The sequence below is a fragment of the Orcinus orca genome, chromosome 20 (assembly GCF_937001465.1).
Source record: "Orcinus orca chromosome 20, mOrcOrc1.1, whole genome shotgun sequence".
Lineage (NCBI taxonomy): Eukaryota > Metazoa > Chordata > Mammalia > Artiodactyla > Delphinidae > Orcinus > Orcinus orca.
In genome coordinates, this window is record NC_064578.1 from 43,984,778 (window position 1) to 44,004,182 (window position 19,405).

Here is a 19,405-nt window from a genome sequence, read left to right on the forward strand (position 1 = left end):
TTCATGTCTCTATGAACACCTGAGAATTCATAACCTTATAGTGTTAACTCAAAGGTACTTTTTCTTTGACTCAACTCTTTATAGAATATTAACACTAGGGGAAATGTTTAGGAAACCTTTTTTTTTTTTTTTTTGGTCATTTTTACAACTTATTTAGCGTAAAAGATTTCTTGCCAGGTATCTTAATCTAATGAATATATAAAATACTTCCAAACCTGAGGCAGGAGATAGACGGGCCCCAGGCTGAGCAGCTGGAGTCTGTCCCCTGTGGAGTAGATACTCCAAGATAGAGATAATGGCAGAAGTGAAGAGGAGCTGAGTCCTGTCCAAATAAAATATAAAGAGACCACATATTTCCATTCTGAGGTCAAGAAGAACTTCCTGACTACATGTGCACATTTGGCCTCTGTGGAGGCCAAAAAGGGGGGGGGGCACCCCACAGTAGGTGATGTCAACCTATCCATAGACCTCTGGGCTGGAATCCATCTTGGCTAAGAGTTGCATGTGCACCTCAGGGGAGGACCCTGAATTATACCAAATACGGACTCAGAACCTGGCAAAGCAAGATGATTGGCCAGAGGAAACCCGAAAGAGAAGCCCCACCTAAGTGATTTAAACTACCACGAAGGCGCAGCTCTCTTTCTGAGGCCTCCTGTGTGTCTATTCACACGTACTTTTTTTCCCCCCGAATAAATACTTTGTTTCACTACTTTCCGTCTCTTTGTTGAAATTCATTTCTACAAAGCAGACAAGCCAGGGTCTTGTCACTGGCCACTGGTCCTCATGGTCTAGTGGCTAGGATTCAACACTCTCACTGCCACGGCCTGACTTCAGTCTCTGGCTGGGGAACTGAGATCCTGCTTCAAGCCGCTGCAGGCTGAGGTCACCTGAGATCAAAACCACTCAATTCCTGTTGGATACCAGAAAACTTATACTAGAGGAGAATCTCTTAATCTATCAGTTGTGGAACTGAAAGAAAGCCTTTGGTCACATCACATACCTAGCCTATCATCATCTTCAAGATATTCAGCAATATACCAATATATTACTTCTGTGCCTCAGTTGTAAAATGGTGAAGACAATACCTGTGTTTTTGTGAGGATTAATACGTGTAAACCCTTATAAGACTATTTGACAAATATATTAACTATTGTTGTTCTGATGATAATTAATAGCATTATCATTAGCAAATTCTTAGAGAAAGACACTATGTTGGTAATGAACTTAGAAGAGCCTCCAATCACCCCCATTCTCCTATTCAACCTCAGATGACTGATTTTGAATAAAGTCCAGTAAAATACAGAGAACATGTGAGACAATTTCATTCCTGCAGAGCTGCATCAGGAAACTAATGCTGGAATAAATACTCTGGAACTAGTGGCTGTAAATATATACTGAGAATATAGCTAGTTGCTTAAGTAGAAAAGGGTATGAAGCAGTTTTCTGTTAATAAATTCCTAATAACAGATACCCCATAATCTACACTCTCCTCTCACAATTCAAAGTTTATTAGAAATTATCAAAAGGATAACAAAGAGAAAACCGTCCATTAGTAAACCTTCCAAGTTGCCATTATGAAAACTTTCAAACAAACAGGAAAGTTAGAAAAGTACAATGGACATGTATTTACCACCCTGCCCCCCACCACCTAGTTTAATAGCTAAAAGTTTGTCATATTTGGTTTATCTTCCTATAATTTTCAACATAACCATACTATAACCACATCTTCTAAAATATATCACGTGACACACATTCAGGTTTTCCCAGCTGTCCTAAGATTGATTTTACAGTTGTTTGCTTTCGTTTTTTATCTAGAGTCAACTCTAGGTTCAGAAATTGCATTTAGTTGATATGTCTCTTTTAGGCTAGTTTAGTTCTTCACTTTTTTTTTTTCCCATGACTTTTTCTTCTTAGAGTCCATGCAGTTGTCTTGTAGGATGTTCCATATTTTCGATTGTTGTTCTCATTTCCTAATGTTGTCATTTAATTAATTCTGCCATTTACATTGGAAACTAAGTATAGAGAGAAGATTAAGTTTGGATCAAACAATTTTGCAAGACTATTTCATAAATGATGTAAAGTATTTTGTATTGTATATCAAGGTACCTATTGATAACATGAGGCTAAATTTGATCATATGGTTAAGGTGGTGACTGTCAACTCTCTCCATTTTAAAGGTTCTTTTTTATTCTTACAATTAGAAAGTATCTGTGGAGTGATTCTAACCTCCTCTTGGAAATTTATATTTTATTTGTTTGATTCAAAGAGAAAACCAGTATTAAAACAGGATACCACTCAGATATGAGTGATAATGAGTTGCTACATAACAAAACCTGTATGAGGTGACCAAAGTCATCTTAGAAGAACACTAATACCCTTTAACAAATGTGGGAAATCAAGACATAGGGCCAGAACTGTTTTTGCATCATCATTCAATCATTAACATCACTGCCCCACGTGACTACACTATTATAATCCTAGTTCTGAAACAGTGTCTGTCACATAGTGGACACTTGATAAAACTAATGATGTAATCAAACCTAAGAAACCAGAAAAAGAACAAATTAACCTAACTACAGAAGAAAACAGTTCATACAGTTAAAATTGGAAATCAATGGAAGAAGCAATAAAACCTCCTTAATTTATTTTTGTGGAAAAAACACTGATCTAAACTAGACTTATATATTTGATCAATGTAAAGGTGAGAAATATGACAGCACTAATAAGGTAGCACACATATATTTATGGAGAGTTTAAAAATATCAGTAATATTATATACAGAAAGTATTTTCTTTAAGATTGACTCAAGATGAGGTAGAAATCTGTATAGTCCAATACACATAGCAGGAAAATGAAAATCTGGTCCAAAACCTCTCTTTAAAACAATACTTAGGGCTTCCCTGGTGGCGCAGTGGTTGAGAGTCTGCCTGCCGATGCAGGGGACACGGGTTTGTGTCCCGGTCCGGGAAGATCCCATATGCCGCGGAGCAGCTGGGCCCGTGAGCCATGGCTGCTAAGCCTGCACGTCTGGAGCCTGTGCTCCGCAATGGGAGAGGCCACAACAGTGAGAGGCCCATGTACCACACACACACACAAAACAATACTTAAATATCAGGTAAAAACTAAGGATAATCTCTAAAAATTTTACAAGCTCATACTAGAAGTCTAAACACTGGATCAAGATAGTTTCTAAAAGATCTAGATGAGCTTATGAATATTAATGCAAATATTCTAAGGAAAATATTAACAAAATGAAACCAAACATGGAGGAAATCATGACTTGAGAGGCAGAACTTTTGTTTTGCCTATCAGTCACCATTCAGAAATTGACATAATCGTACCACATGATTGCACTCTATTTCCAGCTCTTTAAGCAAGATGTATCCAAACTCAAGAATTTAAAAGGAAAAAAAAAAAAAAAAAAGCAGTACCTGTTAAGATAGTTAGCATGTTCCACCCTGCCTCTCCCACTGAACACAACTAAAATCATAGAAGAATGGATGAGGCAGCTGAGGAAACTGAAAAGTAAATGTTAGCAGACAGACTGAGAAGGAAACCAGAAGTTGGAAGTTTGATCTGGTGGTGTGCTGGTCTGGACTGAAACAACCTGAATCCCAAAACTGTGAGCCAAACTTGGATTGAAAGAGCTTCATAAGAAACTCTCTATAGTTGGAAGAGTGGGAGAAGGGGTTTTTGTGGAGCAGAGAAGGTGGAAGAAATCCATGTTGTTTTTCTTTTCTTTCTGGTCTCACTGCAGGCAAACACTAGTCCTGAAAGCTGCAGTCCTGGATTGGGTAGGTGGTGGTAGCAGCAGCTGCCAGCAAATACTTAAACCCTGAGGAAAGGGAATCCTATCTTACTAGTGGAAGTCTGTTCTGAAGAAGGTGGAGGAAATCCCATTGCTTTTTCCTCTTTATTCTCTCACTCATTGGCACTGGAAGAAGACCTAGCTGTGGGAAGGCCACAGCAGAATGGGAAGGCTAAATAAAGCCCTGTTGCTCTAACTAGATCCAGGAAGTGGGCCTCTGGGAACTAAAGAGTTCTAGTGAGATAGGGGAGAGGAGCAACTCAAGTTAGGGATCCCTTAAAGTATTATATGAACTCGAGGGTGCACATGTGTAGATCTGACACTAGGCAGCATACCAAAGGCCTTGAGAACTGAACCAGGTGGACCATCAACCAGGTCTCAGAGTGGGTACTGGGTGAAGCACATAAAAGATAATGCACACTGAATTCCAATTTTCAAATGCTTTGAAAACTGAATTGACATTGGAACCCCAGGGCACAGAAAGTAGTTTGGAACTTGCATATTGAATCTAAATAAACTGCCTGCTAAGACAAACAAACCTAAATTATGTTTCTCATAGGATTTAAACTAGACTCAGAGAATCAAATTATTCAAAATGTCTAGGAAACAATAAAAATGTACTCCATATACAAACAAACAGGACAATTTTAAAACTCACAATGGAAAAGAAAAAGACACCAATACTGACATGATCCACATTAGAATTAGAACCATGTTCCAAGAAGTAAAGGTGAACTCTTGAGTGAATATCTAAGCAGAGAAACAGAAGCTATAAAAAAAGAACCAAAAGGAAATTAAACATTTAAAATTTTTATTATATAATTTTCAGATGTATAAAAGGAAATTTTAGAACTGAAAAAGTGAAAATTAGAACTTACTTGATGGGCTCAGCAACAAAATGGAGTGCCATGAAGAAAAAAATATTTAAAGAATCAATGGTTGAAAACCTACCTAGTTTGGTAAAAGACCTTAAAATTACAGATTCAAGAAATATAGCATACCACAAAAAAGATAAACTAAAAGAAACCTTTGCTGAGACACATCATAACCAAACTGCTGAAAATCAAAGGAAAAAATCTCAAAAGCTTCCAGAGAACATTGATGCATTACATATAGGAGAACAATCCCTTAATTCCCATTAGAAAGTATGAAGGCCAAAGGATAGTGCAGCAACATTTTTTAAGTGCTTTAAGGAAAGACATGTCAACCCCAAACTTTATCCAGTGAAAATTATCAGGAATGAAGGGTAAATAAAAGATAATCTTAGGTAAAGGGAAACAAAGAGGATTTGTTACTTGCAGGCTTGCTGTAAAAGAAATGCCACATGAAGCTCTTTAGATGCAAGGGAAATGATAACAAAGAAAAACCTGAAACTTCAGAAGTAAGTAAAGAGCAACAGAAATGGCAAATTGCTGAATAAATAATAAAATTATTGGTTTTTAAAAATAATTTAAATATTTACTGTAATAAAAAGCAAGAAGTATAACACTTTCTGATGAAGTTTGTAATGGATGTAGATATAGTAAATATGATAATCATAATATAAAGAGGGGAGGCTAAAAGGGACAAATATGGTGGTAATGTTTCCATATTCAACATGCAGTACTAAAATGTTAACTCAAAGTATATTGTGAATTATATATATTATGTGTATTATAATCCCCAGAGGAACCACTAAAGAAAATAAACAAAGAAATAGTAAAAAGCTAAATAGATATATTAAAATGGAATAATAAAATATATTCAAATGAAAAAGAAAGCAAGAAAGGGAAACAGAGGAATTAAAAATAGAGGGGAGACACAGGAAAGAATGTTAGAGCTAAAGCACAACAATATCAGTATATATACATTAAATGCAAATGGTTTAAAACCTGTATTAAGACATTGTCCAACTGGAATTTCTTAAAAACCCCAACTATATGCTGTCCGTCATAATGTGGCCTTAATATACATATATAATACACATATATATTGTGGGTTTGGCTCCAGACCACCACAGTAAAGCAAATATCACAATAAAGTGAGTCACATGCATTTTGTGGTTTCCCAGTATGTCATGTTTATACTATAAAAGTTATGTTTATACTATACTGTAGTCTACAGTAAGTGTGCAATAGCATTGTCTAAAAAAGCAATGTACATACCTTAATTTTAAAATACTTTATTGCTAAAAAATGCTAACCATCATCCTAGCCTTCAGTGAGTCAAAAATCTTTTTGCTGGTGGAGGGTTTTGCTTCCAACTCACTACATACTCAGGAAAAAGAGGTAGGCTTGCATCCTTGGTTGTGAATGCAGTTCTTTTGGTAGTCGTCATCGTTAGCATATATTTTTACTCATCTACAAACACAGATTTATTCAAATGAAATAATTTCTAGGTTCTCATAACTCTGAATATAGATCCTGTAATCTTACTTGTTGTAGCTATTTTATTCTGTTCATTCTGCCTACACACTAGAAAAAAAAACTCTAAACATAAATAATAACTATTAGTTAAGGCTATATTTCTCAAAGTTCTGTCCAGTCAGACATGGCATTTTATCTTTTATCGTACGTCCCTTTCAAGTCTAAATTTTTTTCATGTCTGATTTGCTTCATCACCCACTGTTCTTTTTCTGCTCTGAAATCATCTGCAAGACCAGGAATGACAAGCATGTTTCCATTTACAATCCACTGGCAGTTGGTGCCCCTTTCTATAGGCCAGACGGCCTGTTGTACATTTTTAATGTCAGATACTTGAACTATCAATTATTTTCCTACTTACTTAGATACAGTTTACAGTTCTACTGAATTGGGGGGAAAAACAGCTTATTTAAATTTCTACTGAATTTTATTACAATAACTTCATGTATGGTTATGAATATTGGTTATGAATAATCCCCCTCAAGAAGGGCCTTTAGTAACACTGTTCAAATTGCTGTTGAGCTTACTATTTTCACAGAAAAGATGCTATAGATGGTATTATCTTAGATTTCCAACTCTCACACATCAAAATCTCCAGTGATTTTTCATTTGGGATTTTCGAGACCCACATTTCCTGTGAGATAAATCAAGGTATAAAAGGCTTACTTTACATAGGCTTATTATATTATACATAGGCTTACTTATATATATTTTTCATAATTCTATTAAAGGGAATAGACTCCTATACTCCCAAATTTTATTCATCTATGTTCCTTCTTAACCTTTCTTTAGTATAAATTCTTTGATGGTGAATAAGACATAAGCTATTGCTAAAAGTACCCCTATAATCACGACAACTGTAGGATGCCCTCCAATATGAATTCTCTGATTTTGTGTAAGGTTTAAGTCACAGCTAAGGTCTTTCTACATTTATTACATTCATATATTCATGACTAACAGCCTTCTCACAATTATAACATTATAAGGATTTCTTTTTAGTAGGAATTCTCCAGTTGAATGACATTTCTCCACTTGAATTACAGAGCTGTTACTCTCCAAATTGAATCATCTCACATTGAGAAAGGTCTGAGAGATGTTTGGCAGTATCTAACATAACTGAAAAAACTTTACGTACACCCTGGGACTGAGTAATCCCAGTCTTCATATAAAATCAACAGAAATACACACACACACATATACAAGAATATTTATAGTAGTATTTTTACTACAATACAAAATTATAAAAAATACAAATATCCATCAAGAGGATAGATAAATAGCAGTATATTCTTAAAATGGAAGAGTATACAGAATGAAAATGAATACACTACTGCCACATGCAATAATGTATGAATCTTTAAAATGTTGAGTGAAACAAGACAAAAAATTTGTAATGTATAATAAAATATAAAGTTTAAAGACATGCAAAAACTATTTCATGTTAAAAGCCAGGGAAGTGGTAATCTTTGGGGAAGTAACAACTAACTTTTATTCCGCAGAGTGCAATGAGAAATATACTTCATAATTTCTTCCTCTTATGGAGACTGATACTTAAAACCACTTTGTATCTTGCTTCTGCATGTATTATATAAGAATTAAAAAAAATAAACTGAGTCAGCAGGAGAACATGAAAACGTAAAAAATTAGCTTCATTGCTGATAAGAGTTCAATATCAATGATCATATCCATTTCATATGCTAGTAAACAGTAGATAAATAGTTATGTGGTATAGTACATTAAGTTAATAATTATTATTACATTTGTGATTAAAGTTACCTTATTCACATGTTAAGCATGCTTTTTTAAAAAACTAAAGTTTTACAATAACTTAGAAAGGCTTCACAAAGAAATCACATCATTTATTACTGCATTACCATGTTTTCTCCCTTGTGAGTTCTTTGATGGACAATAAGGTTTCTCTTATAACTGAAGGACTTACCACACTCATTACAAATATAAGGCTTCTCCCCTGTATGAGTTCTCTGATGTACAATGAGATTTGTCTTCTGGCGGAAGCACTTCCCACATTCATTACACTTGTATGGTTTCTCTCCTGTATGAGTTCTTTGATGATGAATGAGATATGACTTCCTGCTAAAGGCTTTCCCACACTGAGGGCATTCATAGGATTTCTGCCCTGTATGTATTTTCTGATGTACAGTGAGGGTTGCTTTCTGGCGAAAAGACTTCCCACACTCATTACAAATATAGGGTTTCTCTCCTGTATGAATTCTCTGATGTAGATTGAGATTTGTCTTCTGACTGAAGGATTTCCCACATTCATTACATTCATATGGTTTCTCTCCTGTGTGAGTTCTGTGATGATCAATGAGGTATGACTTCATTCTAAAAGCCTTCCCACAGTGAGGACATTCATAGGATTTTTCCCCTGTATGTGTTCTCTGATGTGCCACAAGGGTTGTCTTCTGGCGGAAGGATTTTCCACACTCATTACAAATATAAGGTTTGTCTTCATTATGAGTCTTCTCATGAAGAGCGAGGGTTGTCTTCTGAGAGAAGGATTTCCCACATTCATTACAAATATAGGGCTTTTCCCCTGTATGAGTTCTCTGATGTACAGTAAGATTTGCCTTCTGGTGAAAGGACTTCCCACATTCTTTACAAATATAGGGTTTCTCTCCTGTATGAATTCTCTGATGTAGGGAGAGTGTTGTCTTCTGGCGGAAAGACTTCCCACAGTCATTACACTCATATGGTTTCTCTCCTGTGTGAGTTCTCTGATGACGAATGAGGTGTGACTTCAATCTGAAAGCATTCCTACATTGTGGACATTCATATGATTTCTCCCCTGTATGTGTTCTCTGATGATCAGTGAGGGCTGTCTTTAGGCGGAAGGACTTACCACATTCATTACAAACAAAGGGTTTCTCTCCAGTGTGAGTTCTCTGATGATCAATGAGATATGATTTCCTTCTAAATGAATTTCCACATTGATGACATTGGTAGGGTTTTTCCTCTGTGTGAATTCCCTGATGCAGAATCAATACTGATTTCCTGCAGAAGGACTTCCCACATTCAGTGCATATATGCTTTTTTTCAATATTGGTTGTTCTTCTCCTTTTATTATATTCAGATGGTTTTTCCCTTCTGTAAGCTCTATTATGTGTAATTAGGCCTCCTTTTTTAAGGAAGGATTTCTCACAGTCATTATATCCAAATGACTGTGCTGAAGTTTCTATCTCATGATATTGCATAATCATTTCATTATGACTGACAGTCCTACCACACTGATTATGGGATTTGCCTCCAGAGTGAGCTGTCTCTGGCTTAGTATTGAGGAGTGATTTCCCATATCTATTATGCTCACTAAGTCTCTTTCTTGTAGGACTTAGATTACTGATGATTAATTCTGAAACATTTTTAAAAATCTTTCCATGAGTGTCATATTCAGGAGGTAGGTTTTTTGAATTAATAGGGTTTTTGCTTAAAGTAAATGTCTTTTCATATGCACTACTGTTCTCCTTAATCAGTTTTTTGTGGTTGATTAATACAACTGATCTAGAAAATTTATCTTGTTGTTCCTTGAATTTCACTAAAAAGTCTTCAGCTTTCCACTTTTCTTCTAGGAAAGAATATAATTAATAACAATTTGTGAATCTTCACATATTTGCTATCGAAAGGAATTGTAATAGGGTCTAGTACATGAGGCCAAAAAAGACCAAGGACAAATTATTCCTTGCCTGGGAAAAGACATGGAACCTAAATTAAAAACTCTGCCTCAGTGTGGAAAAAGATGAAAAATAAGTAATGAACACTAGTAACATTTGCATTTTGCACCAGAACTTCATACAGAAAGTGAAACAAACACACGAAGCAGTAAGGAGAAGAGACAAAAGAATAGTGGAAGAGGAATTCATGCTTGGATAGGTGGATTCAGAGGCAATGAAGTGAACCTTTCAAGAGCATTAAGATTTAAGTAGGATGAACAAGAAAAACTAGCAGAAAAGTTTGTTCAGGGAAAATTTTAGAGGAAGGCATTTGGAGGACACAGATCAAAGCCTATACTTTTATTTCTTTATTTCCTTATGCCGCACCACGTGGCATGTGGGATCTTAGTTCCCTGACCAGGGACTGAACCCATGCCCCCTGCAGTGGAAGTATGGATTCCTAACCACTGGATTACCAGGGAATCCCCCTGAGCCTATACTTTTAAATATTCATCCCTAGACTGTAAGGTAAAATACTTCCAGTTGTTCCACCACCCTCTTTCCACACACCCACCAATGAATCTTTCTAAGCATCAACTATTTTCCTAGTGTTTATAATCCTCTATATAGCTGGGGATCATTTTTTCTTGTGAGGGAAATACTAGGAAAACACTTCCAACAGGAACTTTAAAACAGACTAGGGGTATGTTTCACTAGTGTATTCAGGTTGCTGTTGTTATTATTTTCTTTCAGAATTGTTCAATAATAAAACTCTCATGATCATTAATTATAACTATTCTTCTTTTTAAGTGCTAACTTAGAGGTTTAAAGAAAGATTCAAGTCTTTCCCCAATACAGTAACATTCTTAACTCCAGTTTTCCATATGGGGGACCAGAAAGATTGTTCACTCTGGTTCTAAATCACTCATTAATCTTAACCTTTATTTCTCTTATAAATTTAGAACTATATTTGACTCTTTTGCTTTGCAATCATCCACATCTAGTGAAACAATGTTAAATCTAGGTTCAAAAATCTATTTCTTCCTCGAGTCCATTACCCACAATACTAACATACAAGGAATTTCTCCTGTAAACAAAACTTTACATTACCTAGACTTACTTTTTATATTCAAACAAGTTTTCAGGGTTGTCCACATATCTGAAAAATTTCACCCATAACAATCAAAGCCTAATATTTACTGCCCTATAAATACCTCCCTTATCCCTAATCACATGCTTTTGCTCATGTTCTTTTAATCAGTTGACTTGCCTTCCAGTCTTATTTCTAATCATATTTAGATAATCTTCAAGAAAATGTTACTACTCCATGATATCAAAACCCTTCACATATATCCCACCACCACTTTATTCATTACTTCTTTATAACTTGAAAATAATTATGGTCTAGAAAAAAAATTTTAGCAAATCTTTTTACAAGCTTACACTGTGTCATAAATATTTCATGAAAAATGCAGACTTTGACAGTAATCCTTTCTCATAAAGGAATACTTTATTGGTTATCGCCTTTGTACTCTTCTGAGTTTACATTAACACTGCATATCATAGATAGGTAGTGTTTGTTAGAATCCAACCATTTGAATCAGAATGTACAGAACCATGGCCTGAGCAAGTACTTCTGAAAGGACTTATCAGTACATACTTTATGAATGGAGGAAAAAGAGATTTCCCCTGTACAGCTCCATAAACAGAAAATGAAGCAACTACTGACTACTTAAAATGTTGTATACTATGGCAAAGAAGATACAGAGGATCTTATCTTTGAAAGAAAGAATCCTTAAGCATAAACAATGTACAATCAGGTATCAAATTATATAACATCCAAGAGCTGTGTGTGTTACAGTTAGTAAGCAGCATGGAAATTCAGGAAAAGGAAAAGTGGATATGTTGGGGAGTAGTCAAGGAATAGAAAGGAGAAGAAATCTCAAGACTTTAAAGATATACACTATACAGAAGGATGAACACAATGAAAAGTACAGACATCATGACAGACCCTACATGTATAGAGAACATTTAGGAGACTAGATAAAGTGGAAATTAGCAAGAATTTTCCACAAAAAAGAGAAATAAAGTTGAAAAGACCAGTTGAGGGCTTATTATAGTAGTCCTTGTATGAAGGAGAATTTCAATTTCCTATAATAATAAGTAGTGGGGAACAAGTGATGATATAGCTTGTCAGGAAAGTTAACAATATAAATTGAAAAAATTAGGACAAAAATTATAGCAAAAACAAATTGTAGTTACCATATGCAAGACATTAAATAAGGTAGTCGTCATTTTGTATGATGTGAGTAAAGAATGAAAATATGGGAGGATGTAAATATATTTCACGGGCTGATAAACACAAATTGTGAAGAGATCCACAAGAGATTATGACAGAGACAATCAAGCTGGTATCATGGCAGTAATAAAATAATTTGGAAATAGTTAAATGGGAATGAATTTAAGAGCTAGGAAAGTTGGTGATTTTCATTTTCAACTTATTGTCACAAAAGGGGTGAGGCATCATAGTGCAGAACTTGTGAAGGACTGGAGTGAAGGTGGGAGGACTGTGCCGAGTATGTTGGTATTAGAGGTTCTCCACATAAAACAAGGAGCTTAAGTTCTGAGAGTGGATGAGACTAATATAATTGAAAGGTAGATCTCTTGAGGACAAATTAGAGAAATAAGACTGAGAGTGCAATGAAACAATATACCTTAAAAAAAAAAGTTCTGTGACTATTATGTATGAGGCACTGTTCCAGTCAATATGGCCAGAGTGGTAAAAAAAAAAACAGAGTGAGTTGGAAATAAATAATCACTTAGAGAATCAGGATAAGAATGATTCAGTGTTTTACCCAAACCAAGGGATGATTTCAGGAAAGATGATCAGCCATATAACAATGAACCATGAAAGTTTAATGGAAGAAAATGGTAACCATGGAATTATCAGTCTGGGCCAAGGTGAGTGAGCTTTAAAATTAATAGCTAGACTCTTGGTGAGAATGGGAACTTAGAGTTAGCATAGCAAACAAATCTGAAATACTATAAAAGAAAGGGAAAGAAAAAGCAACTAAGAAGAGAAATATTAGCCAAGAATTTTTTCTTTCTTAAAGATAGATTTAAAAATGCCTAAAAGAAATCTATTCAATGGCTAAAAGATAAGGGACCGAGAAAGCTAAAAAAGGATATGAATCAAGAAAAAAGATCTATAAGAAGGAAGGAAAAAGATCTAAAAGAAGGAAGGCTTAATTTTGATTAAGAGTGGCAACTATCTTTGATAACACCAAGCAAACTAAGGAAGTCTATTATATAGGGAGAGTGACATTTGAAAGTGATTTAATTTTTTTGCAGGCACAATAGTCATTTCAATGGTTAGGAACCTTTAAAAAGACACTACCAAAATATTTCAAAGGTGTCACCCAACACAAGACCACTTTAAATTTATTTTCCACAGATTTCATCTGCCTGCAAGTCAGAAACTCACCTAAACAGGTATGACCTGTAAATGATGTCCATGGCTCTTCTCCTCGTTCCAACTTGAGGATCACGTCAGGCTTGGTCATGTGACACCCTGATTAAGGGAAGATTTGGATTAAGTTGCTTAGGCGTCAATACCTTTGAAAAATCAATAAGGTGAATTTTCAGTACTGCAAATTAAGATACTCCTTTGTGTAACAGTAAATTTAACACCTTGCACTATGCAAGTGAAGACACAATAATCCTTTCTGTCAACCAAAAAGAATGCATCACCTCTTATCCCTGAAATCAAGATCACACATATTTTAGGCACCTTGAAAGGAAATGCATGCTACTGAAAGTTTCAAAGAGAGTTTTTCTTACCCACAGAAACGAGGTGGCAATAGTTTTCCAACATCACATCCATGTATAGCATCTTCTGAGCAGGATCCAGGTGCTGCCACTCCTCCTGACTAAAGTCCACAGTCACATCTTTGAATGACACTGATCCCTGTAATGGTTTGGAACTGTGATCAGAATAAATTGACGAGAAATTGGAGACTAGTTTTGATCCTGTTCCTTTGTGGCATTCTTATGAAAACTTGTAAAGAATGCCTACCATTTTTCTTGTTTTGTGATTTAAATAGTAAGGGAAACAAAAATCAAGGTAGAAGTACTTGCCACCAAATTTATTTAATAACTCATTCTAAAAATGTTTATTGTGAAGTCACTCTGTAACCCCAAATTGGACTCGTTTACTAGGGTGCCAAGATATACAAAATGCTGTCCCTGTTCACAAGAAGTTACAACCTCAAAGCATGTAACACATACCTTCAAGAAAGTATGTGTCAACACAAATCTACAAGAAGGTGTTATGGGTACTGTAACAGAAGTATGTACAAGATAACAATGTATTACAAGGACAGAACAATTTTTCAGGCTTCACTGAGGAGGTAAATTTTTTCCTCTTCAAGATTAATGTGTTATTCAGGAAGAATATAGTTTTAAAATGCATGGGAGTGACTTTGGGCATCCAGTAATAATAGAGTGAATTGGTCAAGCAAAAATTGGAGGAGAGTTTATCCTTAAAAGGCAGCAATGAGTAAGAATTGTTAGGTTTGTGGCTTTTTTTTTTTCTTTCTGCATTACGTGGGCCTCTCACTGTTGTGGCCTCTCCTGTTGCAGAGCACAGGCTCCAGACGCACAGGCTCAGTGGCCATGGCTCACGGGCCCAGCCACTCCGCGGCATGTGGGATCTTCCCGAATCGGGGCACGAACCCGTGTCCCCTGCATCGGCAGGTGGACTCTCAACCACTGCGCCACCAGGGAAGCCCGGTTTGTGGCTTTTTTGCATGAAGGTACCGCAAAGCCCATAGCTCTTCAGGTGAAGAGCTTCCTCAAAGGTGACAGGGGACAGAATTGAGGGCTGGTAGATGAGCTGGAGATTTAGCGATAAATTCTGGAAGTGAGAGAACTACAGGAAAAATGAGACCCCAAATCTGAGTATAAACTCTGCCATAACTCCAGGTTGATAGTTAAACTAAGCAATTGTTAGATAACAGGAGGCTTAGCAAAGAGCAAACAGAAAGACACCAGCAAAGAGTTTTGAAAAACAGAAGTGTACCTAGTGAGATTTGGAGATTTCTGCATTTTTGATTAACAGCATTCCACAACCTGCTCATAGCTTAAGCAGAAGAAAACTGAAGCCTTAATGGACTGAGGTGTCAGAAGCTGGAGTTAACAAAAAGCAGCAGGATGTATAAGGGGTGAAACACTGAAAGAAAGAGAATGTAGAAAGTCAGGCCCCAAATCTAAGTATAAATATATACCAAATTCTTTGAGAGCTAAAGTACATGAACACAGTGGGAATCTACCTCCCATCATGGGACCAGGGTAAAAAGCAGCAGGTGGGAGCTTAAGGGACCTAGCTATCAGCTGCTTCACACTTGGGGTGGAGGTGGAGGGGCAGGGAGGGCAGAGTTTGAAGTTTGATTCCAAGCAAGTTAATCGTCTGCTAGAACAACAACAAAAAATAATCCTCAGAAAGACATACAGAATTCAGATTACTATATTACTCATGACGTTCTGGTTTCTAGCAAAAATTAGACATGTAAACAAAACAGAAAAAGAAGAGAGGGAATATGACCCATATTCAGAAAAAGTTCATGGAAACTAATTTCTAGTGGACCCAGGTATTGGATTTTGCCCCAAAGGCTTCAAAACAGCTGTTCTAAATGTATCTAAAGAAGTAATGAAAAACCTGGCATGGAATCTTGAAACATAAACTGCTAAAAAAGCATGAAGTGAAAATTCTAGAGTACAGTAACAAATGAAAATTTCACTATGTAGGTAGCAGACTAGAAATAGAAAAAGGAGCGATCAGTAACCTTGTAAATACAGGAATACCTCAGAGATATTGCAGATTCAGTTCTAGACCACTGTAATAAAACGATTATTGCAATAAAGTGAGTCGCACGAATTTTTTGGTTACCCAGTGCATATAAAAGTTACATTTACATTCTACTGTAGTCTATTAAATGCAATGACATTATGTCTAAAAAACAATGAACATGCCTTAATTAAAAAATACTTTATGGCTAAAATGTGCTAATCATCACAAGAGCTTTTAGTGAGTTGTAATCTTTTTGCAATACTAACATCAAAGATCACTGATCACAGACGATAACAAATATAACGAAAAAGTTTGAAATACTGAAGAATAGCCAATGTGACAGAAATGAAGTGAGCAAATGCTGTTGGAAAAATGGCACCAATAGACTTGCGTTAAACTCAGCATTGCTACAAACCTTCAATTTGTAAAAGGTGAAATATCTGCAAAGTGAAATAAAAGAATAAAATTAGGTATGCCTATATATAACTAGATCAACAGAAATTAATCAATCTGAATAGAAAAGGAAAGAAAAAGAAAAAATGAATAGACACACAGAGAGCAGTGGGTCAATTTCAAAGTAATCCAACAGAGGTGTAATTGGAGTCCCAGAAAAATAGGGGGAAAAAAAGAGTCTGAATAATTTTTAAGGAAATAATGGCCTAACACATTCAAAGTAAGCAAAACTTAACTTACATATTGAAAAAGCTTAATGAACCCCAAAAGGATAAAAACAAAAGAAAACCACACTCAGTAAATCCTAATCAAACTGCTAAAAGCCAAAGAGAACATCAACCAAGAATCCTGTACTGAGCAAAATTACCTATTGAAAATAAAGTCAACATAAAGCTACTTTCAGAAGAAATCTGAGAGAATTCATCACTAGCAAAACTGTACTATTAAAAATGGTAAAGAAAGGTTTTCAGGCTGAAGGTAAAAATGACATCAGATGGTAAACAAGGTCTTTAGGAAAGAATGAAGAGGTTGAGAAAAATTGTATATAAAAGACTATAAATATTCATTTCCTAATTTAAAAAACATGAGTGTTTCAAGCAGGGGTTGAAACACTTTCTGCTGTTTTAGTATGAACGCAACCATGGACAGTATATAAAATGAATGAGCAAAGTTGTGTTTCAATAAAACTTCATGTATGGACACTGAGATTTAAATTTCATAAGTTATGTAGGTGAGAAATATTTTGATTACGTAGGTCAGAAATATTTTGATTTTGCACTTTTTCAAACATTTAAAGTATAACTATTTTAAACTCACAATCTGTACAAAAACACATAGCAGACTGTTTTTAGCCTCTGGACTGTAGACCCTTGGTTTAAAGTAGGCATTCTAACACCATTTATTACAAATATAAATATCACACACACGGTGAACAAAAAAACAAACCATGGGGAAGCCAATAAATGAAAATACAATGTTGCAACTTGACATATTTTACCTTAAGTAATTCAGTACTATCTCTAAGTAAAACATGCTAAGTTAAAGATGCACACTGTAATCCCTAAAGCAACCAAAAGAAAAATAATGCAAACTGATATAACTACAAACTCAAAAGAGAAATAAAAATTAATTATGAAAATGTACTGCTTGACACAAAATAAAACAGGATATAGGAACAGATGCACAAAAACAGGTAAGGAGTAATCTTTTTTTTTTTTTTTTTTTTTTTTGGTACGCGGGCCTCTCACTGTTGTGGCCTCTCCCATTGCGGAGCACAGGCTCCGGACGCACAGGCTCAGTGGCCATGGCTCACGGGTCCAGCTGCTCCATGGCATGTGGGATCTTCCCGGACCGGGACACGAACCCATGTCCCCTGCATCGGCAGGCAGACTCTCAACCACTGCGCCACCAGGGAAGCCCAGGAGTAATTTTAAATGCATATTATTAAATGTAAGAAGTCCAATCTGAAAAGGCTACATAATATATGATTTTAACTATATAACATTCTGGAAAAGGCAAAACTATGGAGATGATAGATCAGTGGTGGGACTTCCCTGGTGGTGCAGTGGTTAAGAATCCGCCTGCCAATGCAGGGGACATGGGTTCAAGCCCTGGTCTGGGAAGATCGCACATGCCGTGCAGCAACTAAGCCCGTGCACCACAACTACTGAGCCCGTGCACCACAACTACTGAAGCCCACGCACCTAGAGCCTGTGCTCTGCAACAAGAGAAGCCACCGCAATGAGAAGCCCATGCACCACAACAAAGAGTTGCCCCGCTTGCTGCAACTAGAGAAAGCCTGAGCTCAGCAACGAATACCTAATGCAGCCAAAAATTAAAAAAATTTTTTAAAAAATCAGTGGTTGCCATTGCCACATATTATAGAGGAGAGGGAGAGATGAATAGGCAGAGCACAGAGGATTTTTAGAGCAGTGAAATTAGTCTGTATAATACTATAATGGTAGATACATGTCACTATATATTTGTCAAAATCCATAGAATATATAACACCAAGAATGAACCTTAATGTAAACTATGGACTTTGGATGATAATGATGTATCATTGTAGGTTCATTGATTTTAACAACATACCACTCTGGTGTAAGATATTGATAGTAGGGAAAGCTATGCATGTGTCAGGGGGTAAGGGCATAAATGGAAACTCTCTGTACTTTCTGCTTAATTTTGTCTGAACCTAAAACTGCACTAAAATATAAAGTATGGTTAAAAGATTAAAACAGGTTAGGTAATCAGAAAAGAAAGAGTGAAATGGCAGCCCTAACTCCAACAGGACTAAACACTCCAACAAAAAGACTGAGATTATTAAAATGTGTAAAAAACCAAGACTCAAAATATATTCTGTCTTCAAGAGACATACTTTAAATACCATAGACACAAATAGGTTTAAAATAAAAGGATGGGAAAAAAACATAAAAACATTAAACATGGGAAAGCTGATGGGGCTATAGTAAAACAAGCTGAGGAGTATTACCACTACAGGCAAAAAAGAACATTTCCTGATAATAAAAGAGTAAATACATGAGAAAAATATAGCAACTACAAATGTATATGTACTTAAATAACAGTTTCAAAACATGAGGCAAAAATTGACAAAAGTAAAATGAGATTTTAAAAAGTCTAAAATCATGGTTGGTGTTAATGTTTGTCAGTAACTGAGAGAACTAGACAAAGGGGGAAAACCTGTAGAGATTTAGAATCTCTAAAGAATACTGACACCTAACGCATTTGATATTTATAGACCACCACTTTCAATAATTTCACAACACATTTTATTCAAGAGTAAATGGACTATGCACCAAGATAGAACACAAACAAGTCTCAACAGATTTAAGACAAATCATACAAAGTATGTTTTCTGACCACACATGAACTAAATTAGATATCAATAAAAATGGCATATCTAGAAAAGCCCCAAATGTTTGGAAATTAAACAATACACTTCCAAGTAACCAATTTAGGGTCAAAGAAAATTAAAAAATTGTTTTTCATAAAATATATTAAACTAAATACAAATAGATCAAATTTTGAAGATGTAATTAGAATAGGCTAAAAGAGAAAGTTATAAGTTTAAATGCTTATATTAGAAAACAAGAAAGATTTAATATCAATAATTTAAACTTTTATCTTAAGAAGCTTTAAAAAAGAATAAGTTAAACTAACCCCAAAGCAAGTAAAGGAAATAGTTAGGAAAAAAGGAAAAATCAGT

At 35.5% G+C, this 19,405-nt stretch overlaps 1 protein-coding gene across 6 annotated transcripts in view; it reads right to left on the reverse strand.

Moving 5' to 3' along the window:
- The window catches only part of ZNF567 (zinc finger protein 567), a 54,148-nt gene that overhangs the window by 16,924 nt on the left and 17,819 nt on the right, over positions 1-19,405 (reverse strand). For 3 of the 6 annotated variants that reach the window (XM_049702929.1, XM_049702930.1, XM_049702931.1), the window contains exons 4-6: positions 13,719-13,845; positions 13,363-13,449; positions 7,408-9,793 (exon numbers count right to left, since the gene is read on the reverse strand). In XM_049702929.1, coding sequence (XP_049558886.1) covers positions 8,073-9,793; positions 13,363-13,449; positions 13,719-13,845 — 1,935 coding nt within the window. In that variant the 3' untranslated portion in view covers positions 7,408-8,072. Of the gene's footprint in view, positions 1-7,407; positions 9,794-13,362; positions 13,450-13,718; positions 13,846-14,958; positions 15,109-15,740; positions 15,773-19,405 lie in introns of those variants that run through there. The other 3 variants (XM_049702932.1, XM_049702933.1, XM_049702935.1) reach the window with 3 other exon arrangements.